Here is a 26,733-nt window from a genome sequence, read left to right on the forward strand (position 1 = left end):
ATAAAATTATATTTTGTTTCCTTTTAACAATATCGTTGATTCTTTTAAGAGTAATGCTATATTCACAAACTTTTTTATAAAATTTTTACAAACTGTTTTGGTAACAAATTTTTATTGGTTTGCATATGGACTCATCATTTACATCATTCTTTTACTTACTAATAAACACTTATTATATTAGTAATTTATAATAATAAAAAATTTGTAGTTCTAATATTTTCCTCATTTTAGTGACCATAAAAAAAATTTATAAATCTAAAACAAAATATATAAGCCCAAAAAAAATTTGTTCAACAACAAAAATTACTAAAAGTAAAATTAAAAAAATTAAGCCCAACCAACCAATTTTATCAAAAATAAACAACCATACCCTTTAAAAAATTATAAACAAAAATAATTTTGTTCTTACCTACAAAAAAAAAAAAAAAAAAAAAAAAAAAAAAAAAAAAAAAAACTCAGCGATTAAGTAGTAGCAGAGTTACAGTAATAGCACTAGTCACGTAAAATTTTTTTATCTATTTTAACATAAGAACCTATTTTTTTATATTTTACACTACTATTTTTTCAAAAAAAAACTCACATCAGTTTATCTATTGTATATCCTATTTTATTTTAATAATTTTCTTTTCATATTTTTTTATTATATCACACCTACCCACATGGCCCTCCCCCACCTTTAACACAAGCCAAAGGGGAAGAGTAAGGCAAATGGGGAGAGAGAAAAAAAGAATTAAAAAGTCATTTACATATCACTGTTGATTACAAAAGAATTATAATAACTTTAATGGAGGTTAATTCTATTACCTAGAAGCTATAGGAACAATTCTATACCAATCCAAATTGATTCTATGGGATAAAACCGTACAAATTCTATAAGAGTAGAATCATAAGATGTTACATTTGTCCAAGTCACGATCCCATACCAAACCTACCCCATGGAAGATTTTACACTGATTTTAATGGGGTTGGATGGGAAGATCTTCTAAAATTTTGACTATCACACACAAACCTAGAACTATTACATTACTATTTAGTACCAACAACAAACCTAAAAAACAGTACTGTTAAAGGTATGAAACAGGAAAGAGAGGTAGGGTATCTAGGTAATCGGATCTAATCGTATTTAACAATGGACCCCATGTAGTCATTACACAAACAGCTGTAATGTGACTAATGCCTATGCACTTCCATTAATTCGTCCTTTTTTTCGTCTTCCTTCAAACTACGGACACCTATAACATAATTTACACTCTTCTGTTCTGTACACACATTGATGTTTACATTCCTTGCAAGCTGCAACTAATATTTGCAATGCTCCACCACTTGTAATTACTGCCAAGTAAGTATTCTGGTAAGTAGTTAATCTCCAAACTCCATAATTAGTTGGGTAGTTGAAGTACTGGAATTAAAGTCTTAATCAGTTCTGTACTACAATAGTACAATGCATGAGATGGGGAGAGAGCAGGGAGCAATGTGTGTATATATTTATCATTTATGTAGTGGCAAGCATGCGAGGATTTAATTAGTGCAGTGGGGATGGAGTTGGCAGAGCCAACCAGCTACTTTTATATTTTTGGTGAAGATTTGTAATCATATCCATTTACTTTCCTCCACCTAATCTAATCATCATTCCTGGGTTTTGTTTTTTTTCTTTCTTGGGTACTCTTTAATTATGATTTGAAGGGACAATGACTCATAATTGCTGTTTTTAATGCACAATTCAACCCATCTTAGTGGGTCGTCTCTCTTCTATATTCTCGTCCCACCTAGCAAAAGATATTGTTTGATTGAAAGCTTTTTACTCATTTCTCGCACATATTTTTTATTTTTCTTTAAAGGGTCTTTCCTGGAAGGAAATGAAATACTTTTAGAGTTTGGACTTTGGACCTACTCCATGTCCTATATTGTGTCATGTAATTTGACCCAATTAATAGTTTTTTCGCTGTACTAGAGTGGTTTCGTTGTTCCAAAAGCATTTGCTGGTGTTTTGTCCGATTGTTTTTGTTGGTAGTTTTTTCGTTTTTGTTTCTGTTTTTAATAATTTCCTTAACTGGCAGTGTCAGCCTCTTGACTTCTTGTTTAATTGTCCTCCATCTTTCTTACTCGGTATTAGGCAGTAGTAGCTGATGATATATGCATTAGTTATGACAAAAAGGTGGTGGAGCTTTGTTGTGTATCCAACATTTGACTAGGTAACACTGTTTCCCTTTTCATGGTTCAGCCTCAATTTTGTGATCTCATGTTATTCACTTTGCCTCTGTCTCTGTCTCTATGTTGCCTACTATTTTTGCCTTTTTGTTTTGTAATGCTAACTGTTGATAGTGAATGATCTACCAGAATTATCCAAGGTTTCTGTGTAAAACAAGAGGATGTTGAGTGTGAATTGCCGCTCTTCCTCCTCTTCTTACCTCTCTCCTCCTCACCTGAATTTCACAAGGTAGCTTTCTAGTCAAACAATTTTTTTTTCCTGTACAGTTGTTCCAATTTTATTGCTTCAATTTATTCAAGTAACTTCTTCTCCACTGTTTTTATCATTTTGGTGTTGTTGTAGTACTCCTGAGAATGGACAGTCCGGTAGTATTCTAAATATGTCACCCAGATTATCACCCTATTTTAATCCTGTAAGTACTTTTGACATTTTTCGCCTGCTTAATTCTTGCTCATCAAATGCTTGTAAAATATTATTCCCATTTGTTTCTTGAGTACTTCATTTCCTTAACATTGCTTAACAAGTTAACATGCTAGTGGGAGTGTTGAGGGGTTCAAGTGTGTTCCCCTCCTTCGGCTCAGGCTGTGTTTGTGGGAATGTCTAGATTCTGGAATTTTAGACCAGGCTTCTGATAAACTTTTGACTTTCAACTACCAAGCGCCAACTCTTGGTTATATTTCTTAGTGGAAGTATCCCTGATCGCATTGAAGACGACGGGGCCATATTCAATTGAAACGTTGTTCCAGCAACAACCATGCACAATATCCCCATTGCAATATGATAAGAGGCTACTCCTCCCAGAACAAAAGGATCAACATCTTCCACATACCCTTCTGTTTAGTCAATGGGGATTAGACACCATATTCTAGGACCATACAAATCGGTTACATCAAATGAGTCAAACACAACAAAGCCTCTTTCTGTTTGTGGAGGATTGGTGAACTGAGTATATCATTGCAATCCACCAAATTAAGGAAATCAGCTTTATTTTTATTTTTATTTTTTTGTGCGTGTCCAAACATACATATACACAAGCATAATTTGTCGAATAGCAACAACAAACTTTTTTTTTTGGCTTACTTAGCATAAATAAATAACACACTATGTTTCCCAAACTTATGTATTTTTTGTTTGAACTTCCAAATTCATAGCCAGGTGTTTGGATCAAAATTAGCCCCAGATCTTTAGCCAAGCACCTGGTCCATCTTTGAATCAGGCTGACTATCTGTCAACTAGTTGATGAAAGATGAAAATCTTCATTATCTGTTGAAACAAACTAGGCCTAAGATACCATCTTTTATGAAATCTTGACTAGAAAAATCATGAGCTTGCACTTCAGAATGACTCGTTCACATAAATGCCTTGACTAGTACCACTTTTCATGTTTTTTTTTTTTTTCTTTTCCATTTCTTTTTATCTTCGTGCAATTATATTCTGTATCTTTGGAAACAGATTGTACGGACAGAGAGAACATTACCTGACCAGGCTTCCCTATGTTGGGACTCCAGGAAGGCAGTGGGTTGTTCCATCAACTCTATCCCTTCCGATGGCACTCCAACTCCAAAGGTTTGTGTATTATACATACCTTTATTGCCATTGGTGGTAGTAACTTTATGAATTGTCGAGTGCTTCCTATGCATGTCTGGGGCCCTGGGCTGCAAATATCTGATCTTGTTGAAGTAATTTTGCATTCATAATCTAAACTCTACTCAAACTTCAGATGATTTATTACCATCTTCAAGAATCATGTTCAAGCACCAAATGAGGCCATTATCTAACATTCTGTTTTATATTGTTTTAATATTCTTTTTCTTTTCTTTTCTTTTTTTTATAAAAATGCAGTCAACCATGGAATTGAAAGAGGAGATTGCTACTCTTGAGATTGAAATTATGCATTTGGAACGTTATCTTCTTTCACTCTACCGGACAGCTTTTGATGGGAATCAATCCACCTTATCAAATACTCCTGAACCCTATTCACAATACAAGACAAGATCATCACAAAAAATTTTATCAAATCAATTACATTACAAAATGGAGCCACATGCGGGCAAAGGTGATTTAGTCCATAATGATGAAGTCCTCCCTGCACATGGTTGGCCCAGTTCAGATAATCAGAGTTTTGCTGCAAGTCTAAAATCAACATCTAGTAGGGTAAACACCCCTCCTTGTCCAACCTAGAATTGGTTAATAGAATTATAAAACCCCCCTTTTCTTTTTCATACAGGCTTACAATTCTTTATAAATTTGTGATGTGTGCTCTGGGATATTCCATCTTTGATACATTTTGAGATGCACATCTGCTATATAAATGTCTATTTTTACAAATTTTTCTGTGATGAGAATTTGCAGGACCGAAAAAATGGTGATTCTGGTCATCGCAGCCTGGCAGATCACCTTGCTGTGTCTTGCAGTGATAACACCCTTAATACTCCAGATAGACTTTCTGAAGACATTGTGAGATGCATATCTTCCATATACTGCAAACTTGCAAACCACCCTCAGACACATTCAGGCTTGTCAGCTTCTCCTACTACCTCCTTTAGCTCCTCAAGTATATTTTCTTCTAAGAATCGATGTGATAGTTGGAGTCCACATTGCATTGAGGATGCAGCAGTGTGCCCTCAACTTGAAGGACTAAAAGAAGATAGTGGACCATATGCTGCAATGATAGAAGTTCTGAAGATATCTTTGGACGATGATAGTTTCAATTTTGCTGCTAAAAAGCTACAAAATTTCAGGTGGTCCACATATACTTCATAATCAGTTATCATGATTAGGCAATATATTAGATAAATATTATATCCCCTATCTTTGTTTTGTTTTAGTCTTATCCTTCTAATATCCAGAAAAAAGGGACACTGATGGAGATTTCAGCACCCTGTTAAAGGAATTTGTGGTATCCTTTCAAAAGTTTTCTCATTTCTCTTTATGCTGTGTAGGTCATTGGTTCGAATTCTGGAGAAGGTTGATCCTAGAAAGATGAAACGTGAGGAGAAGCTTGCTTTCTGGATCAATATTCATAATGCCTTGGTCATGCATGTATGACCCTCAGTTGAAGTTCTTTAGCTTTTGCTTAAAATAAATGCTGCTGCTCAGAAACAAAAATGTTTTATAGACTGAAAATTATGTCATGTGGTGGAAATGCTAAGAACGTGGCTAACAAGGAATCCCTCTTAAATGATATACATCAGTGTCAACCCAGTTGTATGATTTTTGGTTTTCTTGTCCAAAAGGGTTATTAAGGAAAGCTAAAAACAACTGTGGATAATCTTTAGCACTAATTCAGAGTAGATGGTATCCTTTATGTTTAAGTAGACTTTAGTGCCTGTTTGTTACAGCTTATTTTCCCCATCTTATTTAGGTACAACTTTTTAAAGCCTTTCTATTTTCTAGGTACAACTCATCAAAAGCCTCACTTAATAAAACAGGCCCCACTTAAAAATAAGCTGCCCAAAATAAGATGCCCCAAATGACCAGCCCTCTGGCAATTGTGCATGCTGATTCTACTACAGTGCTACCAATATTATAGAATGTTTTTTTATTAGTGATTCTTTGTCTCAGTTGATCTAACTGGTTTTTTTGCTATAGTAGTAATATGCATATGGTAAGGCTTATGAGTTTCTCCTTGCAGGCATATTTGGCATATGGAATTCATAATCGACTAAAAAGTACCTCCATATTTAAGGTATAAAATTTACCATGAATTGATTGTTAACATGTTCACAATATATTATCAGTAAATGTACTTACTGTTATTTTAATGTCATATATCTGCAGGCAGCATACAATGTGGGTGGTCATTGTATTAATGCCCATGACATACAAGTCTCCATTCTAGGAATCCGATCACACTATGCAACACCGGTATGCATTTTACTTTAAAATCCGACAAATATCCTGCGTATGAAACATATAGATCCTTTGACTTATGTTCACTATGTATAGCATGAAGGCATATATGACTTCCTTCCCAAACTGTGAAAATTTCCTAGTTTGTCTCTTAACCGTCTCCAAGTGCTTGTGGGGTTGTACAAGTTGGTAAAAACACCCGAAATTATAAGGATGGTTGAGGCCTTGGCTTGATTGGATGAGTAAGGCATCTAGGGAGAAAAAATTAGTGGGGATCTCGCACTATTCGAAGCCTTCGTAAACTCATTGTTAGGTTCTATCGATGTTAAAGTAATGCTACAACATGGGGTAACAAGTCCCAAGAGGTTAACATGTCACCCCTTTGTGGTAATTTGGAGTAGCAGGTACCATTTTGGTGGATGGTGAATTTAGTTCTCTAGTTCACATGCACCATGCGAGTTTAAAAGTTATTGGCCCTTGCTATTGACCTAAGCAGACCTGTATTTGCATAATGCCATTTATTGCTTTGAGGATTGGTATCCTAGAGATTCCAAGTAGCCTGGCCTTCAACCTAACCAATGGGCAGTACTTTGTGTTCCAGGTGGGAATATCATTGTGAATTTTTGCGTTAAGAAAACAATAATGGCTCAAGTGTTCTTAAGGGAATTCAAGTAGAATCTTGAATAGAAACAATGAGGGATTTGGGTTTCTTGTATCTTTATGTGGGATTTTGGTTGAATGCAGAAGTGTAGATGTAGGTAGTTGTTGGTGTGAGGACTAGAATGAGAGGTTTAGATGATGGGGATAATTGGCCAAGGCTAGCAGCAAGTGTATTAAGGGTTTGAGATAGTTTCTTGAAGGTAAAAGGCTTAGAATGTATAGTGATGCAACTAGGGTTTTGGGATTGTAAGATGAGAATGGAGGTTGATGGATTAAAGATGGGAGCTTGAATGTAATAGACGATGGAAATGAAAGTGTGTGACTTCTTCGAGAGAGTCACCTTCTCCAATTGAGATCTCTTCTATGGAGTCTCTTCCTCCAAGGCAAGACAATCAAGTCTAAGCAACCCAAATTGGCAATTTCATTCAATCCCCAAAAAGTGATTACAATTTACTATTTATAGTACCACAAACCTCATCTTGTTGGCCCACGTGGCTCCATAGGGTTGGTCCTCTATTTCCCACATGTTCTATTTTTATGAAAAGCAGCATGTCAACTGCGGTACAGATGATAAGTAGCCTTCGGCCATCTGCACTTACACTGATGCCTCAAATATTTTAATTGGGGTTTGAGTCATACTATACAGTAGACTGATTTTACATAATTTCAAGTTAAGTATAAGCTCATTCTGCATAAAGCAAGATATAATTATTTCAAGCATAGTTAACATACATATAATCTCTTCTTTAACAAAATGTGAATGCAGTGGCTGGCTACACTGTTTTATCCAGGAAGGAAGTTCAAGACAGGGAGCATCAGACATATATATGCCTTAGAATACCCTGAGCCACTGGTTCATTTTGCGCTATGCTCAGGGGCATACTCTGACCCTCCGGTATGCAATTTTTTTTTTCCTTCAACTTTGTGATTGGTAACATTATCTAATTCCACAATCTAGTTTGAAACCATACTTTTGGATTTATATTTAAAGTATGTGCATTTGGTATAGCCTGATGTGGTCACATTTCTTATTGGATCTAGGTTCGAGCCTACACAGCAAAGAATATATTTCAGGATCTCAGAATTGCTAAAGAAGAGTTCATTCAAACCAGTGTCCACATCAACAAGGAAACAAAGGTTTATCTGCCAAAAATCCTATACTACTATTCAAAGGATATGTCGCTAAGCATGCATGGGCTCTTGGAGGTTATACATGAGAATCTATCAGAAGTTCAACAGAAGGCTATCAAAAAATGCATTAAGGGAAGGGTCGATAAGTGCATCCATTGGTTACCACCGAGTTTAACATTTCGATATGTGATCCATGCAGAATTAGCCAAAGGGAGAACAACAGTGTGATTGACTGTTACTCTGTATGTATGAGGGATCGTAAAGAGTTTGTTTTTTCTTAACCAAATAAGGGATAAATGTCAAGCTGTACAGAGGTAATTAAAGTGAAAAAACTACTGGTCCGTTTGGAATGAGGGAGAGGAAGGGAAAGTAGAGTAGAGTAGATTTAGTACAAAATTAGCTTATTTTTAGCCAACACTACTCTACTCCCCTCCACTCTTCCTCCTTCACCCCTCCATCCAAACAGACCATACAAGATTTTCCACATCCACTTTCTTTGTACATACATTTAGGTTGTTTGAGAAAGTCTATTGTTTCCACAGTTGAGTGTTGTCCATTATCATCTTACAGTAACTTGCTTACAAGGTAAACCATTTGGAAGGCTTGAAACAATGAGACTGAGAACAAGAGGATAGTTTATTGGTTGTAAAATAGATAAGAAAATAAGTTATTTCATAGCTAAAGATACGCTCAATGAGGAATCAGCTATTTCAGAAAGCACTACTTGATAAATAAGTTTGGATCAATATTTTNAAGGGAAAAAAAAAAGTTGGACAAAAAAGGGAGCCATTATATATATATATATATATAATAAGTATCGTATAAGTGCTTGTTAAGATTGTACAAAAGTAGATCTCATTTAATAAAAAAATAAAAATTACATAAAATTAGTCCTTTTGATTATTTAAATATTTTTTTCCTCTACAAAGTTGACCCCACACTGAGAAATATGACATAAAACTATTAAAAAAAAATTGCACCAAAAAAAAAGGTCAATAGTGTCCATTAACACAATCTTATGAAAAAATCTCTCATATGCTAAGCGCATGAGATACCAGCTCATATATATATATATATATCAAAAAAAAATATCAAAATAAAAAGTCAAAAAAGATATCATGCCTTACATATAAAGGTGAAAATTTTTGAGATAAAGCGGTAAAAAAAGACAACTTATATATATATATATATATATTCTTGAATTGGAAGCCACTTCATTGATTCACTTGTAATTTACTGCATTTCAGGAGCCAGCTATGGGATCATGAATTACAACTTACAAGGCAATTTAGCACCGAGAGACAAGCCTAGAGCCTAGAACAAGCAATATCATGTTCTTCTATCAAATTCATACGAGTGACTTTTGTGATCCCAAAGGACAATCCCCCAGGGCTGGAACTGAAAAAAAAAAAATATATATATATATATATGTATATTATTATTATTATAAGAGAGTGACCGACAACATATCGACGTGTCATTACTGCTGTGAATGAGAGTTGAAACGCACCGTTTTGTTTTGCAATTGCAAGAGAAGAGAACTCTCCCAAAAACGGAAACAGATTACAGATACACAGCCCAAAAAAAGGGGATCGTTCTGTTAACACCGCTTGCCTAGTCCGAACTACGAAGAAATAGAGTCTTGAAATAAAATAAAATAAAATAAAATAAATAGGCATATGAAATGAAATCGAGAATGATTGATCCGCCGTGGCTTAAGGAGCTGCCCAAATCTTAATGGGTGAGCTCTCACTCTTTTTTCACTCTTTCTATTTACTCATAATACCATTTATTTTAGTATTTTCAGGCCAAGCTGCAGAAACAAATCTAATCTGATCAAAAAGAAAAAGCCTCGTTTCGCCACCACCGCAATCACAATGGTACGATTTATAATTTTAATTTTATATTATGTAATGTAATGTAACAAACTTCCTATTTTATTTATTTATTAACGAATAATTGGTTTCTTCCATTTCATTCAAGCCAAAATTTATGGAATTCTTTTACCTGATAAATTAAGGAATTATAACTTATAAGCTTGGTCTCAAAGAATTGGGCTTTGTAGCCCTTTGATAAGTGTTACTACTTAATGAATCTATGTAACATTTAGCATTTGTTTTGTGCTGTGTTGCTGTTGGTGTAATTGGCTTGTTTGTTTGTGCTTCTTTCAATTGATGCATTGCAGATTCACTTTGTCATTCTCAATAATAGGCAAGGAAAGGTTAGGCTGACGAAATGGTATTCAACTTATTCTCAAAAGGAAAGATCCAAGGTATTTTCTACTTTCTAACTGCATTGTCTGCAATTGAATTTCCTTTCAACAATGTAAGCCAAACAGCTCCACATTTCTACTTGGGTCCTTGAAAGGACCATCCTAATGAAGGAAATATAGACACTTCATTTAGGGTGACGTACCTGTCGCATCAATGTCGTATTTGCTGTGTCATGTTATAATTTTTCAAAAATTGCTCGTATAGTTGTGTTGTACCCACATCCATGTTTGTGTCCATGCTTCCTATTCCTACTCAACTAATGCTACCAGATAGATAAAATCCTTTATTTCGCTTCTTTCAGAGTCTTGGTCTTACAGATAATGAGTACATTGCTTGACAAATATCATAAATTTCTTGTAAAGAATTGGAGAACCAACCAACTTGTCTTCTATATGAATTTCTATTTCCCGTTGTTAATTAATAAAATTGTTGTCTTGTGTTTGGAACGTGCTGCTATGAGCTATCTCTTTTTCAAATTTTGTTTGTTTCCACATAACGAAGCCTTTTGGATTTATATTTATGACTATTGAAATTTCTTGAAAGTGATATGCAGTTATTAAATTCTTAAAATGTTACAATCTATGGGTGCACACTTTGTAAAGGTAATTCGAGAACTCACTGGCATTATACTAAGTCGGGGCCCCAAGCTTTGTAACTTTGTGGAGTGGAGGGGACTTAAAGTTGTCTATAAACGGTATGGTGTGATTGTTAATCTCTTTGTTCCAACTTCCTGTCTGCTCTCTTATAGTGTCACTGCTCTATATTTTTACATATATTGAGAGGCATAACTGGTTCACTTCACATGTTATCATGTCCAGTTATGCCGGCCTCTATTTCAGTATGTGCATTGACCAGGATGACAATGAATTGGAGACCCTTGATATAATTCACCATTATGTTGAGATGCTAGACCGCTATTTTCTCAATGTAAGCATGTTAGACCCTCACCTGAAAATAGACTGCTGATAACTGTAATATATCTGAAACTGAGTTTTTGGCATTTCCTTCTGCATTCTTATTAGGTCTGTGAGCTGGACTTGATTTATAATTTTCACAAGGTATCGCTTTTTGTTATTCTGGTTTGTGTTTGAGATTTTTTTTTTTTTTTTTAATATTTTCTCATTTTACTTCCCAAAGTATATTTTAGTATGTAACAAGAGTAACTAGAGATATGGCGTTTCATTTAATGGTGGAAGAGGACACGTGCTGCTGGTCCCAAGTATACATTTAACAGCATAAATTTTTTTGGAGTTATAACTTTCGATGTTTATATAATTCAGTGAACGCCTAACAGAAAATATTTTTATTTGAATTACAACAGTTTTTCTTTTTTTGTCTATTTCTTCTGTGTTAAATGAACCAATTATAGAAGATATCTGTTTGAGTATGCAGAGACTAAAATGGGAAATTAAAGGTAAAGAACAAATCAAAGGTGCTTGAAAAACCAGATTTAAGACCATTTATCAAAGCGGTGGAATGCGATTTTACTTGCACTTGTGGGGAGGAGGGAGTTGCTTCTCTTTTCTTAATTTTGGATGAATGACTGTTGTAAAACCTCGGAATTGGCAGGCTTATTATATACTGGATGAGCTCTTGCTTGCTGGGGAGCTTCAAGAGTCAAGCAGGAGAACAATTGCAAGGCTGGTAGCTGCACAGGTATGGTTTGTTACCAATTGTAATGCAATTTTTTCACAAGATTCCGATTTGATATATGGCTTGGGTTTATTAATTTATTGTAGGATTCATTAGTAGAGACTGCTCGAGAGCAGGCCAGTTTACTAGGGGATTTGGTCAAGCAGGCCATGTGATCAGGCAGGCCACCAAATCTACAAATGGTTTTATATCTACACTCCTGGAAAATAATCAAAATATACAGTCTCGAGCAACCTCTTATGGTAACTCTTACTCTTTTCAGTGATTGATGAACACAAGTTTCCTAAATGATAGTGGCATTGTGTATATGATTTCTGCATTAGAACATTACTTGGTGCATGCTCCCCTCCTTCCCCAGCCAAAATCAAACAGCGTGAGGGAAAGAGTGCCGGCATTTAGCACAACAGAGTACTGTACTTTTTTCCTTTTTATCTATTGAATAATCTAGATGCTTCTACTTCATGCTGCGATCTGCAGCTAACAATGGGTCACCATGAAAAGGGGATGACTAGTGTTATATGTATCCTCAGCCATTTAAGCATTGTCTCATGGAATAATGCTACTGACAATAATTTTCACAACATTTAGTTAATAAATTTTTACTGGTTCTTATTTGAGCCCACTTACTTTTATATCTACCGATAACAAATTGTCATCTCGATAGTTGTAAATTTTTTTTGTAAACTTCTTTGTGCATCTAGACTTATCATTGTCTTATGTCCATGAATATGATAGGGTGAGGACATGAAACTAATTGACCTTTTCCCAATTTGGCCACAGGCAAACCCCAGGCCTCCCACCCTACCCTGTGCTAACCCTCCTTTAAACCATACATAATAAAATAGATGTGTAAATAATATGTCAATGGTCATTTAGCTCAAATCACACTTCCTTATATTTCTAACTCAGACGTCCAAAGTTAAAAATCTCCTTCTCTTAACTACGGAATTATCAAAATAAATGGGTAAATAATATGTCAAAAATAAAAATATGACTAGAATTGCTTGAACATCAATGTCATTGGAATCATGGATAGTTGGCAAAAATCCAAAGTCATCAGGGATTGTTAATGGAGTCATAGATGGTTAATGGAGTCATAGATGGTTGGCTAAAATCTAAAATCATCTGGGATTTTATTATTATTATTTGGCGGAAGGTGGGGAACCGGGTAGTTGCTAAAAAAAAAAAACATATAAACTGATCTAGCATGGCAATGGGGTAACATTATAAATGTACAATCACCAGGTTGATACAAGGATTGTTAATCAAAGAAAAACTCATGATGAAAATCATATTGGTCATTAGTGGCTATAATTAAGAAGCAAAATTCGTCACCATCAAGCCCATAAATTCATTGTTTCTTCACCGGAATGAGATATGAGCAATCAATACACTAAAATAAATTTACTCAAAAAAAAAAAAACACTGAAATAAAGTGTTATATCCCTGAAAATGTCACTAAATTAAGCTTTGGAGACCATAGATTGTGCCTTTAAGGTTGATTTTCTGCCTTACATGTGCTCCATTGCCAAGTCAATCACGTAATCATTGTATCATTAATACTAATGTTTTGAAAAGATTATATTTAATCAATTGACGAGAAATTTATTCGGTTAGTTTTTATGTGTATCCTACGAGTTGAGTACACATACGTGTGTAAGATGTAGAATTATGCGTGTTTTTCATTTGGTTTCTAAATGTCCAAAAATAATCTTGTTCTTTTGAATTGAAACGATCATTCACGTAATTTATTGAAGACATAATTACGCGTGCGTTTAGATAGCAAACGCGTCTAATGTTTGAGTCCAAACCTGGACCTGTACACTGTTCACGGGACCCACAAATTTCTTTTTCAAAAAAAATTTCATTAAAAATGGATCTCATGGCACTATTAACATATTTAAAAATTATTTTGCTACAATGTTTTCAGTTTTCAGCAATAAGTAGTATCCAAACAAACCGACCGCTAAAGTCCGCGTTTTATGGATAAAAATTTTAAACAAAAATTGTACTTGTTACCGTCAAAGATGGCCAACAAATGATTGAGCCATCTAATTGATAGACATCTATTAAGTATTGGAGTAATGCTAATGACTGAAAGTAAGTGGTAGAATATATATCTTTATGCATATGAGAGTTATCCTAACTGAAAAAAAGGGTCCAAATTTTCTTGCAGGGCAGCTCTTTATTTATTTATTTATTTATTGAACAAAGTTTAGTTACAAAATTGGTTATAACTTAAGACTACATATTCACTCAATAAAATAAATATTACAACACATTTTGAAAATCTAATCGGTAAATTGCATGTTTTTTATGCTCTTAATACACATGTCAAATTTTGTGTATATTGGATATTATTTACTATATAATTTAGGCCTATTCATGGGTCGAGCCAGGTCGGTTTTGGATCCAACCCGGACTCGACCCCCCGGTTTTGGGTGGAGGAACTCGAAACCGACCCCCGAAATCAATCGGTCGAGTTAGTTTTAGGTGAGGGTGAGCGTCAGTCGATTCGGTCGGTTGCCAGAAACTAAAAAAAGTCATCGAAATCTACAAAAAAGTTGCCAGAATTTGGAAAAATTCACTAGAATTTGCATTTTTTTTGCTAAAAATTGCCAAAATTTACCAGATATGGCTAAATCCCACTAGATCTAGTTGGGTCTGGTTGAAATCTCACTAGATCTGGTTGAAATCTCACTGGATCTGGCTTGTTTTTACAAATTTGGCTGGATTTTTTATATGACTCTGGTTGAGTTCGAGTTGTTGGGGTTTTGGAGAAGCAAACCCGCCACTCGACCCATCGGTGTTGGTTCTTGAAAATGGAAACCCGCCACCAATTGACTGGACCTTCAGTTTGGGCTAGAATCGGGTCGGTGTTAGATGGTTTGGCCAGGCTGTCGGGCTCTGGTCGGGTCTAGATAGCCCTAATATGATCTATAAACTTATATTTTGTGCATAATTTTAAATTATAAAAACTAGCAATTCAAAAAATTTATTGATGACATAGCTATTAATTTTTAATTTTCTTAAATTTTGTAAGTATGAAGGATATAAGAAAAAAGTATAATTCAAAGGTGGATTTGTCAAAATTCATTTCTAATAAAAAAAATATTGAGTGAGTTTGTAGTCTTAAACTACAAATAACTTTGTAGTTAAATTTTGTGCTTATTTATTTATTTATAATTATAATGAGGTGAGGAATTTGAATATTGAAATGTCCTTTTTGGAAACACTAGGAGGTTTTATTTGAGTTACAAGACTCTTGGCTTAAGGTAACTCTTAAAAGTCTTAGTGCCCTACTTTACCACCTTACCATCCAAGCTATGAAATTATGATTTTCTCAACACATTATTCTACACGCACATCACTCACAACATACAAAATCCTTAGGAATTTATAAGATTCACCATTTTTCCCACAAAATGGATTTATATATATTCTAAAAAAAATTCACAAATAATAATTTGATATCTTACAAACTTATTTACAAACATACACAATCCAATCTAATCCGATTGTAAGTTATAACTGATTTCCTTTAATGAAATTCGTGATATTTCTTCTTAAAAAAAGAAAAAAGAAAAAAAATACTAAACTTAGTCTTGATCAATTTAGATCACTTGCTAAATGAACACACAAAAAAAAAAAAAAAGCATCAATTTCAATAAACTTGATCTAAAATGAGGTAAAAAAAAAAAAACTGAAATCTGAAATAATTCCCGCCAAGCCGTTAATCCTCTAAGGCTGTGCCATGTCATGTGGTGGGTCCAGACACTAACGCATATAGTAACGTCCGTCACCTGAGTAGAGCCTATATTACATTATTACTCTATTCAGTTCAGTTTATCCTTTCCTTTGTTTCAAATCAAGAACTAGAACAAAGCAAAGTAAAGCAAAGCAAAGCAAGCGCGGTTTAGGGTTTTAGCACCAAAGAAAAAAAATCCAAAATGGAAAAAACGGTCTCTTTTCTCTTTTCTTCTCTTCTAAATTTTGAACAAATGAAGATCTGTCTGTGAGTTACCGTTTTATTTTTGATTGGATTTCAGGAAGAAGAAGAAGAAAGCAAAGAAGTTGTTCTGAGACGGTTAGAGGAGTCAGTGGATGCACATCCTGATGATCCTTCTCTTCACTTTGATCTCGTATTTTCCTCTCTTTTTAACTTGATTGGACTCTCTAATTCTTTGTTTAGCTTCTCTTTTCTTTCTTTGTGTACTAATTTTTCTTCAAAAAAAAAAAAAAAAGGGAGTGAGGTTGTGGGAGAATGAAGGAGAAGAATCGAACAATAAGGAAAAGGCGGCGGAGCACTTTGTAATATCGGCGAAACTAAACCCTCAAAACGGTGCCGCGTTTAGATATTTAGGGCATTATTACTCAGGAGTTTCCCTTGATACCCAACGGGGTCTCAAGTGTTATCAGAGAGCTGTTTCACTCAATCCTGATGATCTCCAATCCGGGGTAATTTTTTTTTTTAAAAAAATTTAAATTCCGTCATCATTATTCAACGCGGAACTTCACTACTTAACTAGCGCGAATATTTAATTTTGTGGAATTGAAAAAAAAAAAAAAAAAAACAGGAAGCGTTGTGTGATTTGTTGGATAATTTTTTTTTTTTAAATTTAAATTCCGTCGCGGAACTTCACTACTTAACTAGCGCGAATATTTAATTTTGTGGAATTGAAAAAAAAAAAAAAAAACAGGAAGCGTTGTGTGATTTGTTGGATAGAGATGGGAAGGAGAGTTTGGAGGTGGCAGTGTGCAGAGAAGCTTCGGAAAAGTCACCGAGAGCTTTTTGGGCATTTCGGAGATTGGGTTACTTGCAGGTCCTTTTTTATCTACGTATCTATCTCTTTCTGTTTTATGTTGATATTAATCGATTAATTGATTTGTTGTTACTGTCCATCAGGCACATCAAAAGAAATGGCCTGAAGCTGTACAAAGTCTTCAACATGCCATTCGGGGCTATCCTGCCTGCCCTGAGTTATGGCAAGTATGTCTTCTATGGATCATATATTTTCTCTTGTTATTTATTTATTTATTTGCTTTTTAAATCTTCATTGTTATTGGTTTTGTGTATTATTAATAAATTATGCTTTCTTTGTGTTAGGCTTTGGGTCTTGCTTACCAGCGTTTGGGCAGGTTCACTGCTGCTCTTAAGGTACTTAATGTTTCTTGATTTATTTATTTATTTATTTAAATGTAGTTGAATTGAAAAACTTGTGGAATAGGTAACTTAATAATTCAATGTTGGTGAAGTGTGATTTTTTATGGTTAAGTATGTTGGTCATATTTTTCCAATGCTTTTGTTTTTCTTTCACCCTCTGTTATTCAATTCTTCCATGACCAACTTCCTATGCGTTCGAACAGTCTTATGGGCGAGCCATCGAATTGGACAATACAAATGTATTTGCTATGATTGAAAGTGGAAACATCTTTTTGATGCTTGGCTCCTTTAAAGAGGTATGATTTGTTCTCGTGTTTGTTCATAGTAATCACGTGAGGTTTTGCTTGTCATTGTACTTGGTTATGGGCATCCATTTACACAGTTTTTTATTCTTTACATCTGTCTTTGCAATTTACGTTGTGCTTGACAAACTATCTGTTCAGTCACATGATCACATTTATCTCTTCTGAAATGGAACTTTACTAGATGCTAGAAACTGAACCACATGCTTTTCAGAAATCAGCATGGTTTGATAATTTACCAAGCACAAGATATGATCTTGTTAGTGTTTAAATTGTATCATTACTACATAACTGGCCTAATGATGTACAATTCAAATTGCTAGTCAACTCTCATGACATAGGGTATAGCATGAAAGTATATAGATGTTTTCCCTTAATGTTTAACTGCTTACTTGCAGCCTATTGTATTAAATTTCATATGTGTTCTTTCTGCATTAAGGGAGTTGAGCGGTTTAAGCAAGCTCTAGAGATTTCACCTGATAGTGTGTCTGCACGGTATGGGCTTGCTTCTGGGCTACTTGGTTTGGCAAAGGCATGGATTAACTTGGGAGCATTCAGATGGGGAGCTTCATTATTAGAGGTTAGTTGTTTTCTAAAGTTTTTAAAAATTTATCTGCCTTACAATATTGAAAGACGAACACTTCAAATTGGTTGCAGGAAGCATCTGAGGTTGCAAAAGCAAGTACGCATTTGGCTGAGAATATGTCATGTATTTGGAAGTTACATGGTGATATTCAGGTAAAATTAAATCTAGTTTTGACCACCCTCAGATATTAATTTCAAACCTTTGGCACCGTTTGTGGAAGATTGCTGTATTCTTCTATGCAGGATGTTTACCAATTTGTCTAATAAAAAAAGGGGGGGGGGGTTGGGGGGGAGATATTTATCAATTTATGCAGGATTTTTTTTACTTGACTTATTTAGTAATTAGCTTTTTGACAGCTTGCATATGCAAAGTGTTTTCCATGGATGGAGGAAGGCCAGGGTTTAGAATTTGATGTGGAAACTTTTAATGCTTCTATTATTTCTTGGAAGAAAACCTGCATTTTAGCTGCCATATCTGCCAAATGTTCTTATCAGCAAGCTTTGCACTTGGCCCCATGGGAAGCTAATATCTATACTGACATTGCAATAACTGCAGATCTTATATCCTCCCTAACCATGAGTGATGGAAACGACTTCAATGATTGGTATGATCTTTCTGTATTTTCCACTTATATAGATCATTTCATTTTGCTATATATTTGCTCTGTTAACTTATTATCCTTTTTACCAGGCAGCTATCAGAGAAGATGGCTTTGGGGGCTTTGTTACTTGAGGGTGACAATTATGAGTTTTGGGTAGCATTGGGATGCTTGTCTGACCATAATGCATTGAAACAACATGCCTTAATCAGGGGATTGCAATTGGATGTATCTCTAGCTGTTGGTTGGGCATACCTTGGGAAGGTATTGTCTCTTACATTATTCAATTGTTCTTTTCATATACTTTAGTTTTTGTTCTAGTTTGCCAATGAGCTCTAACTCAATTGGCATGTGCTCCCCTTATAAGTTCTAGGTAGAGGATGAGGTCATGGGATCAAGTACCTTTGGGTGCGTGTGTAACTTACCAATAAAAAAAGGTTTTTATTCTAGTTTGTTTGTGTGAATGTGTGCGCGTGTGTGTGCGTGTTAACTTGTTGCTCTATTTGAAAAAGGAAAAAGAAGAAGCAAAGAAGACATAAGAATAGTTAAATATTTGAAAGCTATGTAATCAAAGGAATTCTTTTATTGATGTCAAGACTTTCCTTCACCTAAGAAGAATATGCGCTGTTATGCATATGACATCTTTCTAATGTTCAATCCACTTGGATGCCATGTGAGCACCCTTGACCCCTACAGCAGGGCCCAATCTACAACTGTTACAAATTCTGAAAAAGCTAACTAATCATATAAAAGCCAAATGGAATGGGGTTCAATATTTCACCTTAATACCAAATAATTTGTTTGTCTACTCCCCCGGGGGGGGGGGGGGGGGGGGGGGGGGAGGGGGGGGGGTGGGGGGGTTATGAGGGGTGGTAACCAAACCCAAAGCCATCCTTATGGAGAGTAGTGTTTATGTACTCCTCAAACAAGTCTCAGTTATATGTAGATGCAATTTATTCTGGATATGTGGCAAATGAGTGACCAATGTAGTCATACTTGTAAGGAAGAGAATCTGTGTATTGCCTCTAACCATCTATTTTGTCTTTTATGCGAGGTAGGTGATTGCTTTGTAAAAACTACGTAAATAGATGGTTAGAGGCAAGAAGGTTGCAAAATCTTATTTAGGAGTGCAATTAATTGCTTGATCTCTATTTCTGGTTAATATGCTGTCAAAACCAATGGTATTGAATGTTGAGTTGCTTAGATGCAACATATTCATAAAATGAGTGTAGCTGAAATGAGAATGTTGTGATGGATAAGTGAAAATACATAGAAAGATGGGATCCAAAATCAGGAAATCTGCTTAAAGATAGGGGTCGCTCCTATTGATGAAAAGATGAGAGAGTCACTTGAGATGGTTTGGTCATGTTTAGAGGAGAGCGATTAATGCACCAGTAAGAAAGAGTAAGTAGATCCAAGTTGAGGGAAATAAAAAAGGTAGAGGAAGACCCAAAATAACATTAGTCGAATTAATAATAAAAAAATACTTATCAATTTATGAAGGAACAAAGATATTACTTTAGATGAATAGAATGGAGGAAAAACATGTGGCTGACCTAACTAAATTGTTAAGGATCCATGGCCAACTCCAAAAATTAGGCTTGTGTTGTTGTTTGTATGCTGTCTAAACCAAGCAGGTCCAACTTGTGTTGAAGTTTGTCTATAGAGTGGGCAAAGCGCTTCCTGAGGGTTTATGAACTAAAGATCATGTGGATAGAGCTTGGATTAAGGGCTTTTATGAACTGAGGTTTTTGACTGTGACTTGGCTTTCACTTTTGGCGTTGTAGCCTACTAGTAATGTTGACTGCTTATATCAAAAAAGAGGAAAATTTGTAGCTAATGTAAACTTATTTTCATGAAATCTAAACATTGTAAGAGCGCCATTTCTTGGTGCATCATACGGTATAAAACGTCCTAGATGCAGCTTTGGAAGTTCTATATTTTCCTATAGGTGTGGTAAATTTGTGCTTTTTACAGCTCTATCGGGAAGAGGGTGAAAACCAATTGGCAAGGGAAGCATTTGATTGTGCCAGAAGTATAGATCCTTCGCTTTCATTACCATGGGCAGGCATGTCAGCGGATTTTAATGCTAGGTAAATTCTTATTTTTGTGGTGTGTGTGTGTGTGTGTATCTCAATTATTTTCTTTTTGTCAGAATTTGTGATCATTGTTATGTGAATCATTGTTTTATGTAAATTTATTTGCTGATTAGTTTCTACTAACAATGAGACCTTCACCATTCTTAAGGGATCCTTCACCAGATGAAGCTTTTGAAAGCTGCTTGCGAGCTGTGCAGATATCACCTGTAATTATTCTTTCCTTTATATGTTTTTTTGAATAAGATGGAATTTTGAATCATTGTAAGTGTTGTACTTTGCTACACTTAAAATTTGACTCTTGTGCAGCTTGCAGAATTCCAAATTGGTCTTGCAAAGCTTGCTCTGTTTTCAGGGCATCTCTCATCTTCACAGGTTTTACCATCTCTAATTAATCAGCTTTAGGAGTAGCATATGTTTTTCTTTGTTGTAAAATAAGAGCTAACATGGTACATGCTGCAAAAGGTGTTAGTTTAATACTTCTGTCAATCACCATTACAGGTTTTTGGAGCTATCCAGCAGGCCATCCAACATGCACCTCAATATCCTGAATCCCATAATTTATATGGGCTGGTTTGTGAGGCAAGATTTGATTATCAATCTGCTGCTGCTGCTTATCGGCTAGCACGCTGTGCAATCTGCAGTTTTCCAGACAGTGTTCCAAAATCTCATACCAGAGATATATCATTAAATTTGGCAAGATCTCTTTGTAAGGTAAACATATTGTACCTTGGTTTTTTTTGCACTTGTTTCTGGTCTGTAGGGATGGACATTTCAAAATTAAAATCTGATCTTGCCACAAATGGTATTAGCAATACATCTGTAGTTTCCATCTTGTTGCTTTCTTTAGCAAACAGTTTCACATGGTGCAGGCAGGGAATGCTATAGATGCTTTGCAGGAATGCGAAGATTTGAAGAAAGAAGGTTTGGACAAATTTGGTTAGATTGTATGTTGGAACATCTACTATTTGTTTCACTTAGCTGATATGTCATATTGCATTATTGATATTTAAGGTATGCTTGACGTGGAAGGCCTTCAAGTATATGCTTTCTCTTTATGGAAACTTGATAAACGTGACTTAGCTCTTTCTGTGTTGAGAAATCTGGCTGCGAGTGTTTCTGCAATGGAACAGACATCTGTGGCTGCCCCTGTTAGTTTCATCTGTAGAATGCTGTATTTCATGTCTGGACTAGATTCAGCAATAAGTAGTATACTGAAAATGCCAAAGGAACTCTTTCAGAATTCAGGAATTAGTTTTATAGTGTCTGCCATTCATACTCTTGATACATGTAATCGGCTTGAGCCAGTTGTTTCAAGCAGCCGGCACTTTCTTACATCTCATGAAGAGATCACTGAAATGCACTTTTTGATAGCACTTGGTAAACTGGTAAGCTTCTTATTCCAGTTGTTGGAATTTGAGCCTCTTAAACCAACTTGGGTTTATTACTTTAATTTATGGGATGTGATTATTAATTGGATTTGATTTTGCGATGTTTCTGGGTCATGCAGGTTAAACATGGAACAGAATTTTGCCTTGGATTTCAGTCTGGTGTGGCTCATCTTAGAAAAGCTCTTCACATGTACCCTAATAGTAGTTTGATAAGGTACATGTAATATTCAATGAAAAGAGGGCATTGATTTCTAAGCTATCCTGAATTTTGTGACTCTCATCTGAGTCTGGTTTTCTTTCCTTGCTAGGCATCTGCCATCTTGGTCTAGTTCTTATTAAATCTACTTCCATGGTGTCTACCATCATTTTTATTTTTATTTTTTTCAGATGGTCTGACAACTTGTTTAAAATTAGTTTATTGATGTCACTGCTTATCCAGAAGAGCTAGTGGCAACTCGGAGATTAAACCTTATAGAATACTTATGTTCATGAATCATGATTTGGATACAAAAGCAGCTTCTTGGCCTAAGCTAGTGTAATACATACATACAAATGTATTATATATATTTTATTTGTTCATATATGTTGAAATAAAATAGACCTAATATAGCATTAATTGCTAGGTATAACTGCTACTTATAAAAAGGGGGAAAAATTGTTGGAATAGATGAAACAAGAAATAAATTGCATGTTGTTAAAAGTGCGCTTAAGCGTAGAGCCCTTGGGGCTTTTTCCCTCTAAAGCGAAGCGCCCTCACAAAAGCGCACTTTTTTGAGCTTTTTGTAAAAAATTTTTTAAAAAAATCCTGATCTGATTTTTAGCCATTAGATCTAAATATGTTTGATATAAGCCATTGATTTAATATATAAAAACTAATAGTGTGGTGTGCTACCATACACCTATGCCTATCTCTTTAGATATTTTTGAACTTTTAACCACAACCACACAAACAAACACTAAATCAAACACTCACAAATATAACATTACTTAACATTCTAGTACTTTTTAGCCTTTGCCTTCTTGGTTCTATACTTCTATTTTGATTCAACTATGTTTTGTAATCATGGCCATCAAATATCATGGTTGCTTTTATATTGTAAAGCACAATAGAATTATATAAATGTTATATAAATTATATGAAATGTTTTATTGTAATTTATATGATTAATTGATCACTTGATTGTTGTTTTGATCGTTAATAATTTTTTTTATAAAATGTGCGCTTCACATCGATCAGGCGTGCACTTGTGCTTCGCACCTAGGCTACAGGAGGCCTTTGCGCTTAAGTGCGCTTAGCGCTTTTAACAACACTGCACAAAACAAAATGGAGAATTATAAAAGATAACTTAATTTTCTAAGTCTTTCTCAGTACATGTTTTATCCCTTCTTTCCATGACTTGTTTTCCCTTTAAGTTTTCTGTTCCCTTTTGTGTTCTTTGTTCTAGGCAGCTTCTGTTGACATTATTATATCAACTATTCTTAATTTAATGTTGTATCAACATATCTTTTAACTGTCTATTATTTTGTGTTCTGATGCATTATATTCGTTTTGAAAACCGTATTATTGTCTTTAATTGTGGTCCCCGGGAGGATCTTCTGATAAACTTTGCTGGAACAGGAACCTACTCGGCTATCTTTTGCTATCTAGCAAGGAATGGAATGATGCTCACGTTGCAACTAGGTGCTGCAATGTAGACAGCGCTGACTATCAAAATAAAGGAGGTTTGAAATCAGCAAGCGAAATCCTTGGTGCTGGAGCAGTTGCTTGTTATGCTGTTGGCAATAGCAATCCCAAGTTTTCTTTCCCATCATGTACATACCAGTGCCTGAATGGACATGGAGCTATCCAGCAGTTGCAGAAGTACTGTAACTTTCTGTTATTCATCTAAATATGAATTTTCTGTTGCAATTTGTCTCTCTGCTTTATGAATCATTGAAGTAAAGCTACAAGTTTTTATATTTTTCAAAATCAGTTTCTTGTGGTTACAGCATGGAAGATGTTGTGCTGTTTTGGAAATTTGTGGATATAATGTCATCAATGAGTGACGGGCTTCCCAATTCTTTAGTAGATTCCTTCCTTTCTCCTAAAATGTTGATTTGCACTCTAAATTTCTCTTATTATTTTATTAATTGAGATTTTTCCAAGAATTCTTTGCTAAGAAATCTTTATAATTTTATTTTTTTTTAAGAGTTCCTCTCTCCATGTCTTAATTGAAGAAACTGTTGCTCTTCCCAAGGAAAATAACATTTACACATATATTGCTCTTGTTTTCATATGCAGATGCCTGCGTCGAGAACCGTGGAATCATAATATCCGTTACTTGCTTATACTCAATTTACTACAAAAGGCTCGTGAAGAGAGATTTCCTCATCATCTCTGTATTATACTCAAGCGGTTAATGTCTGTGGCCCTTTCTAGTGAAGTTTACTCTAAGACAGACAAGCATTATCAAAAGTTTCAGCTTTTACTTTGTGCTTCTGAGATCAGCTTGCACAGTGGGAATAAAACTGGCTGCATCGACCATGCCAAAAATGCTTCAAAGCTTTTGCTTCCTGATGCTTATCTCTTCTTTTCACACTTACAATTATGTCGTGCCTATGCTGTAGAAGGTGATATTATAAATCTTCAGAAAGAGTACGTAAGATGCTTGGAGCTCAAGACAGATTATCATATTGGTTGGATATGTCTTAAATTTGTGGAATCTCAATATCCTGTGCAAACTGATTTGAACATCTTAGACTTGTGCTTTAAAGAATGCTCAACAGAGAGGGATTATTCATGGAATATGTGGATGGCTATATTTAATCTGGTGTTTGGTTTGATTTCTATATGGAACCAGGATTTCCTTTCTGCGGAAGAGTTTCTTGCACAAGCTTGTTCTTTGGCTGGTGCTGAGAGCTCCCTCTTTCTCTGTCATGGTATTTATCCGTATCAGATTGGGTTCTTTGAGCACTTTTTTACAGTAATTTGTTCTACTGAAGATTACTTGTCATATTTACTGCTTAGTTTTACATTCAGATAAGATTCTCTGACTGGAAAGATGACTTGACCATGAATATATATATCCAATGAAAATTAAATATATGTAATGGTGTTGTAATACATTTGGTCTAATTGGATGGCAGTAGACATTTTTCCAGTCACTGCTCTTAATGATGATTGGGATTCTTTTCTTTTCCCCCTCTCTAAGGATTAAAGAATTCATTTATCATCTCTTGAAACTCTTGGTGTAGGTGCCACCTGTATGGAGCTTGCCAGGCAGTCGCGTGGTTCACAGTTCTTATCACTTGCTGTAAAGAGTCTCACTGAAGCTCAAAAAACTTCTCTCATTCCCTTACCTGTTGTCTCGGTGTTGCTGGCTCAGGCCGAGGGAAGCCTCAGTTCTAAAGAGAAGTGGGAGAGAAACCTCCGTCTTGAATGGTTTGCTTGGCCACCAGGTATGATATCCGTGTGAAGTATGTCTGAGTGTGATACAATTGTTTATAATGATCAGGTAGACCCTTTCAAGATGTAGGCACATTAGCAATACTTTATGGAAGATTTTATAATTTCTTTTAGGATTTCTTTTCAATGCTTTAGCTAGGGATTTGGCCCTTGATATTTAATTGTACTCTCACTTGGCTTTCCTAGTACTCCTATTAAACGTTTTTATTTGAAGATGCATATATTCCAAAATTGGAAGACACTGTTCTCTCTCTAAAAGAGTTTGGGGGTGTTTGCCAAACTTGTGTGCGGGTACACCATTTATTGGTCCTTTTACTGATTGTGTTTTGGGCTTATCTTTTTATCTCAGCTGAAAAAGAGAAGTATAATTCTTTCTTAAAAAGGGCCAGTAGGTTACACAGGCATCTACAACTAGGTGCTGCCCATGGTATTATTTGAATTCAGACTTTTGATGATAACATGGATGGTGAAAGTGTTGCAGAAACTTTGAAAAGGTGTAAAAAATAAAAAGTTAATGAACAAAGTTTGTAATAGAACTTAAGGAAATGCTGAAAGAGAAAAATAAAGAAACAATTACAGAGCCTATGTAATAAAGGGAAATATAGTTTTCTAAATAGAGGCAGCAACATTCAATATATTGATGGTTATATTGGCAATATAATCAACAGTACAGTTATAGATATTTTGTATTCTGATGTGCTTTCTGTTATTGACAGAGATGAGGCCTGCAGAACTCTTTTTTCAAATGCATTTGCTTGCAAGACAATCAAAATCAGATCCCAAATCTCCATCCAATGTGGAGTTCTGTCAGAGTCCGGAGAAATGGGTTCTTCGGGCGATCCATACAAACCCTTCCTGTATTAGATATTGGAAGGTTTTGCAGAAGCTTATGACATGATTCGGAGTAGGATATGGCATACCTCCAAATTCAGCACCCAGTTGTTCAAAATCTCTTACTTGATTGACTTATTTGTATATGCAACTGTGCCACATTTGCTTAGAAAGTAAGCATGAGCTGCACGAAAGGTTGCAGTCTGGGGCTCACCGGTCCGTCTGAGAAATAAATCCCTCTGTTGCTCTCTCAGGCTCTAGTGCCGCTGAAGGGCCTCATCTTTAATTGTATGCCCATTATGTCATGATGTTACTACCCACTGTATGTAAATTATGTAATGTTATTTTTTACTGTAGCATGCTTCTGTAGATTAGGTTTTAGTCATTGCAGAAACGTTTATCCATTTGTAACATTTACACAGGTGCTTCTAATCTTATTGATCCTTATTTAGATTTTCTGTGCCAAGTTTACCGTATTTGATTAATTTGGTTTTTGTCTTGTATTTAGATGCTGCTATAATCTTTATTTATTTATTATTATA

General features: G+C 35.2%; 3 protein-coding genes across 7 annotated transcripts; all 3 read left to right on the forward strand.

The window, feature by feature from the left end:
- Nucleotides 1–1,208: 1,208 nt before the first annotated feature.
- On the forward strand, nt 1,209–8,393 carry LOC112024587 (uncharacterized). Of its 4 annotated transcripts, none has more exons than XM_024057207.2 (12): nt 1,209–1,351; nt 2,114–2,192; nt 2,338–2,437; nt 2,552–2,621; nt 3,662–3,775; nt 4,052–4,363; nt 4,562–4,950; nt 5,152–5,251; nt 5,844–5,897; nt 5,990–6,076; nt 7,488–7,616; nt 7,763–8,393. In XM_024057207.2, the coding sequence occupies exons 3-12, from the start codon at nt 2,370–2,372 to the stop codon at nt 8,078–8,080; spliced, it is 1,641 nt and encodes a 546-aa protein (XP_023912975.1). In that variant the 5' UTR covers nt 1,209–1,351; nt 2,114–2,192; nt 2,338–2,369; the 3' UTR covers nt 8,081–8,393. The 4 variants fall into 4 exon arrangements, with proteins under 4 accessions (XP_023912975.1, XP_065619851.1, XP_023912976.1 ...); XM_065763779.1 differs by having other exon boundaries at nt 1,209–1,339; XM_024057208.2 differs by lacking the exon at nt 1,209–1,351 and adding an exon at nt 1,513–1,576.
- Nucleotides 8,394–9,407: 1,014 nt separating this feature from the next.
- Nucleotides 9,408–12,410, forward strand: LOC112024583 (AP-1 complex subunit sigma-2). Of its 2 annotated transcripts, XM_024057201.2 has the most exons (8): nt 9,408–9,593; nt 9,660–9,732; nt 10,038–10,124; nt 10,728–10,819; nt 10,944–11,052; nt 11,148–11,183; nt 11,695–11,781; nt 11,865–12,410. In XM_024057201.2, exons 2-8 carry the CDS (start codon nt 9,730–9,732, stop codon nt 11,931–11,933), a joined length of 483 nt encoding a protein of 160 aa, XP_023912969.1. In that variant the 5' UTR covers nt 9,408–9,593; nt 9,660–9,729; the 3' UTR covers nt 11,934–12,410. The 2 variants fall into 2 exon arrangements, with proteins under 2 accessions (XP_023912969.1, XP_023912970.1); XM_024057202.2 differs by lacking the exons at nt 9,408–9,593; nt 9,660–9,732 and having other exon boundaries at nt 10,669–10,819.
- Nucleotides 12,411–15,608: 3,198 nt separating this feature from the next.
- Nucleotides 15,609–26,642, forward strand: LOC112024589 (tetratricopeptide repeat protein SKI3). The gene is made up of 22 exons (XM_024057210.2): nt 15,609–15,740; nt 15,828–15,920; nt 16,024–16,236; nt 16,479–16,601; nt 16,685–16,768; nt 16,886–16,936; nt 17,146–17,238; nt 17,684–17,824; nt 17,902–17,982; nt 18,187–18,434; nt 18,521–18,692; nt 20,406–20,521; nt 20,676–20,733; nt 20,834–20,899; nt 21,026–21,238; nt 21,397–21,448; nt 21,539–21,912; nt 22,035–22,129; nt 23,534–23,776; nt 24,197–24,834; nt 25,150–25,353; nt 26,077–26,642. Exons 1-22 carry the CDS (start codon nt 15,729–15,731, stop codon nt 26,256–26,258), a joined length of 3,552 nt encoding a protein of 1,183 aa, XP_023912978.1. The 5' UTR covers nt 15,609–15,728; the 3' UTR covers nt 26,259–26,642.
- The last annotated feature ends 91 nt before the right edge of the window (nt 26,643–26,733 follow it).

Source organism: Quercus suber, unplaced genomic scaffold (assembly GCF_002906115.3).
Source record: "Quercus suber isolate HL8 unplaced genomic scaffold, Cork oak 2.0 scaffold_524, whole genome shotgun sequence".
NCBI lineage: Eukaryota > Viridiplantae > Streptophyta > Magnoliopsida > Fagales > Fagaceae > Quercus > Quercus suber.

Bases quoted from the DNA above. Each gene is read 5' to 3' on its own strand.
- LOC112024583 (XM_024057201.2), top strand. The intron at 10,820-10,943 runs GTATGGTGTGAT...TATCATGTCCAG, and splicing joins CTTAAAGTTGTCTATAAACG to TTATGCCGGCCTCTATTTCA. The intron at 11,782-11,864 runs GTATGGTTTGTT...AATTTATTGTAG, and splicing joins CAAGGCTGGTAGCTGCACAG to GATTCATTAGTAGAGACTGC.
- LOC112024589 (XM_024057210.2), top strand. The intron at 18,435-18,520 runs GTATGATCTTTC...CCTTTTTACCAG, and splicing joins GGAAACGACTTCAATGATTG to GCAGCTATCAGAGAAGATGG. The intron at 20,734-20,833 runs GTAATTATTCTT...ACTCTTGTGCAG, and splicing joins GAGCTGTGCAGATATCACCT to CTTGCAGAATTCCAAATTGG.
- LOC112024587 (XM_024057207.2), top strand. From the start codon at position 2,370: ATGTTGAGTGTGAATTGCCGCTCTTCCTCCTCTTCTTACCTCTCTCCT. The intron at 3,776-4,051 runs GTTTGTGTATTA...ATAAAAATGCAG, and splicing joins ATGGCACTCCAACTCCAAAG to TCAACCATGGAATTGAAAGA. The intron at 7,617-7,762 runs GTATGCAATTTT...TATTGGATCTAG, and splicing joins GGGCATACTCTGACCCTCCG to GTTCGAGCCTACACAGCAAA.